General features: G+C 39.2%; 1 protein-coding gene across 2 annotated transcripts in view; it reads right to left on the reverse strand.

Moving 5' to 3' along the window:
• Positions 1 to 209: 209 nt before the first annotated feature.
• The window catches only part of LOC123765464 (frequenin-2), a 272809-nt gene continuing 261871 nt past the window's right edge, over positions 210 to 11147 (reverse strand). The window contains exons 7-8 of one of the 2 annotated variants that reach the window (XM_069339177.1): positions 3892 to 4086; positions 3574 to 3714 (exon numbers count right to left, since the gene is read on the reverse strand). In XM_069339177.1, coding sequence (XP_069195278.1) covers positions 3919 to 4086 — 168 coding nt within the window. In that variant the 3' untranslated portion in view covers positions 3574 to 3714; positions 3892 to 3918. Of the gene's footprint in view, positions 3715 to 3891; positions 4087 to 11147 lie in introns of both variants that reach the window. The other variant, XM_069339184.1, reaches the window with a different exon arrangement.

Here is an 11147-nt window from a genome sequence, read left to right on the forward strand (position 1 = left end):
ACTTCACAAAAAAAAACGGTTATTTAACGACAGTCAAAACGTAAAAAAAAATATATGCATGGTTATTTTGGCGCTGTTTTTCATGAAGAGTTTTAAAAGCCTACAAAGAGAGCATTGTATTAATAATTATTTTATTAGTATGAAATATTATTTGTGTCAGAACCCCCAAATGAGCAAGGTGTAGTAGTCTGATGAGTGGACCTTCTCTCTCTCTCTCTCTCTCTCTCTCTCTCTCTCTCTCTCTCTCTCTCTCTCTCTCTCTCTCTCTCTCTCTCTCTCTCTCTCTCTCTCTCTCTCTCTCTCTCTCTCTCTCTCTCTCTCATTCTCTTACTCATTCTCTCTCTCTCTCCCTTTCTATCACACACTCACTCTCATCCACTCTCTCTCACTTGAGAGCGAGCCTAGACTTCCAGATGGCCACTTAAGTGTTACAAGAACCACTCCGAGACACTTGAGTACTTGAGGAGGAATAAGGAGGATGCTGCTGTCACTTAAGCACTTGGAGGTCCCGTGTAAGTGTAAGTGTGTGTGTGTGTGTATACTCTCCTAATTACACGTGCAGGAATGAGGTTTAGCTCTTGGACCCCAAACCTTTCCGGCCACCGGTTGTCTAATGCAATGAGTCCTGACCAATTTTTTTTCTATATAAACTGTTCAAATTATGAGTGAACACATATTTCTGTTCATATCTCTGAAAAATGGAACAGTGAACATCTTGGAGACATTAATCACCGGGCCAGTATTTACTTTCAGCTAGCCATATTTGTCGGTTTTAGGCTTGTGTTGGAATTCTCTTTTTTTTATATTCTGGCATGAATATGTATCTATGCTTACACTGCAATGTATCATATCTACCTACGTTTCCATACATATCTACCTGTTTCTATACATATCTACCTATGTGTGTATATCACGAAAATAAACACGTGATTAAAAATGTGACAATGTCAGACCACGGAGGAAAAATGAAACAGGAATTTCCTTAAGTACTTTCGTATATTAAAACATCTTCAGAAGGAGTGACTCCTTCTGAAGATGTATTAATATACGAAAGTACTTAAGGAAATTCCTGTTTCATTTTTCCTCCGTGGTCTGACATTGTCATATCTACCTATGTTCCCATACACGTTCTGCTAAAGTTACTTTACACAATTCCAGCAAAAATTGGTTTCTCTGTAACTTTCAATACACGCGGCTGGGCGGTGTTAGCTCAACCTATCATTGCTGATTCGACATCATCCAAGCCTTTTAACATTTCTAGATTAACATGTTCTCATAGCCTATTTCATAGATGGTGTTATTTTGATAGATTTTTCTCTCGTAGGTTATGAATTATCAATGTCTACCCTTTGGCAGCTAAATAGTTCCCCCCAGACAGAATAGGTGAGTGAATCTCTCTATATAGTAACCTTCTTCCAATTGATGTATGTATTCTTCTCTCTGGTCTTCCCTTTCCTTGTGTGCAGTTGATTATCTTCATTCACCCCTTTCATCCCTACTTTATCACGGAGAGTTCGTATTGTGGCTGACTGTCTTCTCAGACCAGTGTAAGTCGTTTCGGTATTTGATGTTTTTATTGGCCGAAGAAAAATTGAGATCGCTTCAGGGCGACCAACGTGTGTGTGTGTGTGTGTGTGTGTGTGTGTGTGTGTGTGTGTGTGTGTGTGTGTCTCTGTCTGTACGTAAGTGTGGTTTCACAGGAGTCCAGCGTCACTTAGAATTAATGAGCATTGCAATCCACTTAAGGCTCGATTCTCACTTTCATATTACTTATATAAGTGTCGACGATCATTCAGAGGTCAAAACCAGACCTTATGATTACATAATTTGACTTTAAGTTCAAATAACAAAGCTTACTTAAGAGATTTCTTCATACATTCAAGGGACCTTAAGTCACTTAGAAATCTCGATAAAGTGATTGATTTAGACCTTCTGCTTAAGGGGTAACTTGAAAATCTTCACCAAAGGTCGACACACTCACACTTATAAAACAGATAAAACAAGGCTTCACTTACTTACAATAGCAAACTTTGAATACTTTTTTACATATAATACTTTGAGTGGCACCAATTCTATGTATGCAATGACCTCACACACTCAAGCACAGGAAGAGAACACTAAAAAAAAAATTACGACTAAAAAACTAGAAAATTTAAAAAATGGCGCCGGGATTTCCTTAGTCACCCATAAAGAAAATCATTCTATGATCGGCACGTTTTCCTTAAAAAGAGCACACAGACTCCTCTGATTGGTGGGTGGAGAAGGGCAGACACTTGTTGGTTGGCTCTTGGCCAATCATATGCCAGTTAGCTGGATATTGGTTGGCGTTTGTTCAATGACAAGTCAGCCAGCCGCTTATTGGTTGGCACATGACAAATCGTGTTTTGTGTGGTCTATGTTGATTGGTTGGTTCAGCTTGAACTTGAACACCCTAGAACTCTCCACCAATAGGATCTCGGCAGATCAAAGAACCTTTCTCTATAGCATATTTTCCCCTAATAAAAAATTCTCCGAAACTCGATGAAACCCAAAATAAGACTTGTTTGCTGAGAGTCAACAACAGGAGACATCCTCGACCAAGCAGACTTGTGTGGACCAAGCAACACTTGTCTCTGGCCATATCTCACATACTTCTCCTGGAAAGATGCAGAGGTACTTTGATTCGTGCATAAAATTTAACAAATGTTAACATAAGAGAGACCTACAAGCACTAACATGCGTTTGTAGTAACTTGCCTTGAAGTCTCAACACGGAACGTCATTTTAAAGCCTAGAATACATGGCATATATATATATTTATATATTTATATACCAACTAACCTGAACAACATCATCATAAAACTGTGATTGTGTATGTATGTGCGAATGTATATTAACTATTAACTGCATGCATATCTGTGTTTATGAATGTATGTATGTATATGTATACTAATTAATGTGCGTATGTCAATTGACTAGTAACCGGTAGCTGCATGCATCTTCCTGTCTATATTAAATGTTCACTTTGACAAGCTAAAAATAAAAACTGTCCTTTGAAGGTATGACACACACACACGTCCATTATTCTAAATAATTGTGACTTTGAATTAGAAGTCTTGAGTGATTTTGATAATTAAAAAAGTCCATTTATATTTTGTTTACCATTACTGAATTCAGTCTTCAGTCATATTTAATCAAGACTTTGGATTTAAGGCAGCATGTGGAAGCCTTTATTAAATATTTTCCTTCATGCAGTCTTGAATCTAAGTTTGAAGGTCGACCTTGAGTATCCTTGGTGAAGGTCGACCTTGAGTATCCTTGGAGGAACACCTCGGAGAGAAGGATTTTCGAGATTTACGGTCTTCGAAACTATCTTGAAAGTCGACCTCGAAGTAGTGAGTGATTCCAAACCTTCAGTTGATATGGCTACGAAAAAAAAGTCCTTAGAGACCTCTGGCTTCGAGTAGGAGTAACATCCTCTTGAGCCTGGAGCGTCCGGATGTACGGCTACAAGCGTACCTTTAAGGAGGACGTCCTCAGTGGAGGCCGGATATGGCTCCAAGGCCCTTCAGTTATCCCCAAGGGAGAGAGCCTCCACAATTCTGGGATCGGCCTTAGATCCCTCCTTGAACTCCTCTAAGGTAAGCTTCTCGTCGTGGTTCTTGTCCATTTGGGAGAAGATCTGGTCGACTCTCTTCTGCGGGGCGTTCTCATCATCCGCCTCGGGCGCTTGACCCTAAAACCCCACAAAAAGGGAGAAAGAAAAGAACAGGTAAATATTAGACAAGGAAAAAAACCTTCCTCAAACCACACATTAAAAACATATCAATCAAATTAACCCCCGTAAACTACCAATCCTCTAAACCCCCGATAAACCGAACCCGGATCGAGCGCACAACTCAATTCTACGAACATCTGGTCTTTCGTTTAGAGCGAACGCCTAGTTGTCTCCGAGGGAGAGCGCCTGCACGATCCGCGGGTCGGCTTTCGACCCTTCCTTAAACTCATCAAGCGTTAGTTTTTCGTCGTTGTTTTTGTCCATCTGCGAGAAGATCTTATCGACGCGTTTCTGTGGCGTGTTCTCATCCTCTGCCTCAGGAGCCTGCCCCTGGAGAGGGAGAGACAGAGAGAGAGAGAGACTTGAGATGATGGAGGAGAGAGATGCTCATGGCAGTAAAAAGGCTCAAGAGAGATACTTTTAAGAGAGGGTGTTAAGAGAAGACGGGAGATGAAGACTGATAAGAAGAGATAAATGTATCGATGGTGAACTCTTCATCATGGCGGAGGAAGAGATTGGAGACAAGATGGGGGAGAGTGAGGGAGATATTGGAGGGGGGGGGAGGGGGAGGGAGGGTGTTCTTAGGTTAGGATTGTTGAAGAGAGACAATTAAACACAGAGGGAGGGAGGGAGAGAGAAAGGTCTAGATAAATAGATAACATTGAATTGAGATAGTAGGAGAGTTGAGATAGAGAGAGAGGATGGGTGGGGGGGGGGTATAGGGTATACAAGATGACTGGGGAGTTTAAGCAAAACATCAATAAGTAAGAATTAAGCCATAAAAATTACGATTTAAAAACAGATAAAATGTAAAAAACACAGAGGACAAAAACATCAAGATGTTATGGAATACAAAAACATACATCAGCTAAAAGCTATAATGATGAGGAGAGAGAGAGAGAGAGAGAGAGAGAGAGAGAGAGAGAGAGAGAGAGAGAGAGAGAGAGAGAGAGAGAGAGAGAGAGAGAGAGAGAGAGAGAGAGAGAGAAACAGAGAGAGAGACAGAGACTCAGACAGCCAGAGACAAACAGAGACACAATGACAGACATACACACAGGCATCCTACAAACAGAAGTGTATATATATCACACTATATAACACAACAGAGAGATAAATTACACATTAGACAAACCACATAGATAAACAAACAAACAAACACACGTCCAGGCATAATACTCTATAACATGTGAGTCCAACCCGTCCTCCTGCTTACACAGTACGTTTTGTAACTATGTTCACCATCGGACATATATCGACGTATTAAGCAATTACAAGAAAAAAATGAACCTAAAAAAGAAACTTAAATATTCCAAGGCCTAGTATAGTACACATATGTACTATACTAGGCCTCACATATCATGAATTAGGCCTAGGTAGATTAGGTTAGTTTGTCTGTGTAAGCAAAACATCTTTTCCGATTTGTCCAAATTTAACAGTACCGATGTGTACTTTCTAAGTGTTCAATATGTCAGTATATGTACTATGGTCCCTCATTGTCACTACCAACAAGAGCACGGGCTCGAGTATCACTAGAACAAATATTAATAATATTTGTTACATTCGTAAAAGATATATTACAATATTATTTACAGTAATTAACAATTATAACAATAATTGAAATTGATTAATTACAAGCCCAATTACAGTAATTTAGAACTAATTATTTATAAAATATGATTGATCTTCTTTATTTGTAATTTTTTTATGAGTTTATTAAAATAATTGTGTTAATTATTATTATTATTATTAAAGAGATAAACGTTAAGCTTTGTTCAGTACACCAGCTAGGAAGCCTCAATGTTAATTATAAAGCTAAGTGGCTACACACAATTGATGATGAACCAAGCCACACACAATTGATGAACCAAGCCACACACAATTGATGATGAACCAAGCCACACACAATTGATGATGAACCAAGCCACACACAATTGATGATGAACCAAGCCACACACAATGATGAACCAAGCCACACACAATGATGAGTCAAGCCACACACAATGACGAGCCAAGCCACACACAATGACGAGCCAAGCCACACACAATGATGAACCAAGCCACACACAATTGATGAGTCAAGCCACACACAATGATGAACCAAGCCACACACAATTGATGAGTCAAGCCACACACAATGATGAACCAAGCCACACACAATTGATGACGAACTAAGCCACACACAATTGATGAGCCAAGCCACACACAATTGATGATGAACCAAGCCACACACAATTGATGATGAGCCAAGCCACACACAATTGATGATGAGCCAAGCCACACACAATTGATGATGAACCAAGCCACACACACAATTGATGATGAACCAAGCCACACACAATTGATGATGAACCAAGCCACACACAATTGATGACGAACCAAGTCACACACAATTGATGAGCCAAGCCACACACAATGATGAACCAAGCCACACACAATTGATGATGAGCCAAGCCACACACAATTGATGAGCCAAGCCACACACAATGATGAACCAAGCCACACACAATGATGAACCAAGCCACACACAATGATGAACCAAGCCACACACAATGATGAACCAAGCCACACACAATTGATGAACCAAGCCACACACAATGATGAACCAAGCCACACACAATGATGAACCAAGCCACACACAATTGATGAACCAAGCCACACACAATGATGAACCAAGCCACGCACAATGATGAACCAAGCCACACACAATGATGAACCAAGCCACCCACAATTGATGAACCAAGCCACACACAATGATGAACCAAGCCACACACAATTGATGAACCAAGCCACACACAATTGATGAACCAAGCCACACACAATGATGAACCAAGCCACACACAATGATGAACCAAGCCACACACAATTGATGAGTTAAGCCACACACAATTGATGCTGAGTCAAGCCACACACAATTGAGGAGTCAAGCCACACACAATTGATGAGCCAAGCCACACACAATTGATGAGCCAAGCCACACAAAATTGATGAGTCTAGCCACACACAATTGATGATGAGTCAAGCCACACACAATTGATGAGCCAAGCCACACACAATTGATGATGAGCCAAGCCACACACAATTGATGAGCCAAGCCACACAAAATTGATGATGAGCCAAGCCACACACAATTGATGATGAGCCAAGCCACACACACAATTGATGATGAGCCAAGCCACACACAATTAATGATGAGCCAAGCCACACACACAATTGATGATGAGCCAAGCCACACACAATTGATGATGAGCCAAGCCACACACAATTGATGAACCAAGCCACACACAATTGATGATGAACCAAGCCACACACAATTGATGATGAACCAAGCCACACACAATTGATGATGAGCCAAGCCACACACAATTGATGATGAACCAAGCCACACACAATTGATGATGAACCAAGCCACACACAATTGATGATGAGCCAAGCCACACACAATTAATAATGAGCCAAGCCACACACACAATTGATGATGAGCCAAGCCACACACAATTGATGAACCAAGCCACACACAATTGATGATGAACCAAGCCACACACAATTGATGATGAGCCAAGCCACACACACAATTGATGATGAGCCAAGCCACACACAATTAATGATGAGCCAAGCCACACACACAATTGATGATGAACCAAGCCACACACAATTAATGATGAGCCAAGCCACACACAATTAATGATGAACCAAGCCACACACAATTGACGATGAACCAAGCCACACACAATTAATGATGAGCCAAGCCACACACACAATTGATGATGAACCAAGCCACACACAATTGATGATGAACCAAGCCACACACAATTGATGATGAGCCAAGCCACACACAATTAATGATGAGCCAAGCCACACACACAATTGATGATGAACCAAGCCACACACACAATTGATGATGAACCAAGCCACACACAATTAATGATGAACCAAGCCACACACAATTAATAATGAGCCAAGCCACACAATGCTAAAATTGAGCATTTAATAATGATGTAATTGAGTTTAGCAGCAAGATTAATGATTAATTTTGAGATTAATATTAATTAGGAGATAACAGCGATTAAAGACTGAAAAGGAACTGAGATAAGAGGAGTTTCTTGTTTGATTTGATTAGATATTTGTTTTTCTTTGTATAGATCTATTAACTTTCTTTGTATAAATCTATTACTATCTTTCAATTCATCTATTTACTATCTTTGAATAGATGTAATTACTATCTATAAATAGATATATTTACTATCTTTGAATAGATGTAATTACTATCTATAAATAGATATATTTGCTATCTTTGAACAAATCTATTTACTATTAGTAGATCTATTTACCATCTTTGAATAGATGTTTTTAATATCCTTGACTAGATTTATTTATTATCTTTGAATAGATATATTTACTATCTTTGATTAGATGTATTTAATACCTTTGAATAGATCAATTTACTATCTTTTCAGCAGATTCAGTTGATATCTTTGAGTAGTTGACAAATCAAATTTGATATTTAGATTTTAAATCTAAAAAATATCATATTTTTTAAAGAAATTTATTTAGATGGAAATTTAAACTTGAAATTTTTTAACGCAATTTTAAGATAAAAAAATGTAAAAAATTAAATTTAAGTACAAATTTTAAATTTTTTTGTTTACATGAAATAATTTAAATTACAAGTTTACAATGAAAAAAAATTAATAACATTTTCCAATAAATTTTTGAATGAAGGTTTTTCTCACGAAGGCTTAAAACTTTCAAAATTTCTAAACTTTTAAAATCTTCTAAATGTACAATGTTCTGAAAGTGGTTCAGGTCGTCACTATCACTTGAAGGTGAAGAGGAAAGTGTAATTTTGTGCAATTTTCTCTTTAGCTAGAAAGAGAAACTTTCACGGTTAGTACAGAGAAAATGATCACTTTCACTATTTGCTAGAGAGAAAGTATCATTTTCACCAGCTGGTAAGGGAATATTTCACTTTCACTAATACTCATATGAATATGTATATATATTTTAGCATGATCGTTTCTTTAAAAGTGTCACTTGCGCTACTGGGTAGAGCAAAGTCACTTTCATTACCGAGAACATGATAAATACACATTCCCAGTCAATGCAGAGAGAGAAACTCACTTTCACTTGCTATAGCTGATACAGCTGAAAATGTCACTATCACCGTATGGTGTACAGAAACGACGCTTACACCAAGTGATCATGAACTGTATCACTTTCACTGGATCAATATGTCACCTTCCGTACAACTTTAGTACTGAGAAAGGAGAAACTTTCACCAGCTGAAAATGAGCCGAGTCACTTTCACACAAATACAAACGATAACTAACTCACTTTCCCACGAGGATACAAGAAGAAAGTGCTCACTTTCACCCGCTTGTACAGACAAGGTCACGCTCACATTACAACCCCACAACACACATTACAACCCCACAACACACATTACAACCCCACAACACACATTACAACCCCACAACACACATTACAACACCACAACACACATTACAACCCCACAACACACATTACAACCCCACAACACACATTACAACCCCACAACACACATTACAACCCCACAACACACATTACAACACCACAACACACATTACAACCCCACAACACACATTACAACACACATTACAACACACATTACAACCCCACAACACACATTACAACCCCACAACACACATTACAACACACATTACAACACACATTACAACACCACAACACACATTACAACACCACAACACACATTACAACACCACAACACACATTACAACCCCACAACACACATTACAACCCCACAACACACATTACAACCCCACAACACACATTACAACACCACAACACACATTACAACACCACAACACACATTACAACCCCACAACACACATTACAACCCCACAACACACATTACAACCACCACAACACACATTACAACCCCAGAACACACATTACAACCCCCACATCACACATTACAACCCCACAACACACATTACAACCTCCACAACACACATTACAACCCCCACAACACACATTACAACCCCACAACACACATTACAACCCCACAACACACATTACAACTCCACAACACACATTACAACACACATTACAACCCCACAACACACATTACAACCCCACAACACACATTACAACCCCACAACACACATTACAACCCCACAACACACATTACAACACACATTACAACACACATTACAACACACATTACAACCCCACAACACACATTACAACACCACAACATACATTACAACCCCACAACACACATTACAACACACATTACAACACACATTACAACACACATTACAACCCCACAACATACATTACAACCCCACAACACACATTACAACACACATTACAACCCCACAACACACATTACAACACCACAACACACATTACAACCCCACAACACACATTACAACACCACAACACACATTACAACCCCACAACACACATTACAACACACATTACAACCCCACAACATACATTACAACCCCACAACACACATTACAACACACATTACAACCCCACAACACACATTACAACACCACAACACACATTACAACCCCACAACACACATTACAACACCACAACACACATTACAACCCCACAACACACATTACAACACACATTACAACCCCACAACATACATTACAACCCCACAACACACATTACAACACACATTACAACCCCACAACACACATTACAACACCACAACACACATTTCAACCCCACAACACACATTACAACTCCACAACACACATTACAACCCCACAACACACATTACAACCCCACAACACACATTACAACCCCACAACACACATTACAACCCCACAACACACATTACAACTCCACAACACACATTACAACCCCACAACACACATTACAACACACATTACAACCCCACAACACACATTACAACCCCACAACACACATTACAACACACATTACAACACACATTACAACTCCACAACACACATTACAACCCCACAACACACATTACAACCCCACAACACACATTACAACTCCACAACACACATTACAACACCACAACACACATTACAACACACATTACAACACACATTACAACTCCACAACACACATTACAACCCCACAACACACATTACAACCCCACAACACACATTACAACCCCACAACACTCATTACAACCCCACAACACACATTACAACTCCACAACACACATTACAACACACATTACAACACACATTACAACACACATTACAACACACATTACAACTCCACAACACACATTACAACACACATTACAACACACATTACAACTCCACAACACACATTACAACCCCACAACACACATTACAACCCCACAACACACATTACAACCCCACAACACACATTAC

This window comes from Procambarus clarkii, chromosome 5 (genome assembly GCF_040958095.1).
Source record: "Procambarus clarkii isolate CNS0578487 chromosome 5, FALCON_Pclarkii_2.0, whole genome shotgun sequence".
Lineage (NCBI taxonomy): Eukaryota > Metazoa > Arthropoda > Malacostraca > Decapoda > Cambaridae > Procambarus > Procambarus clarkii.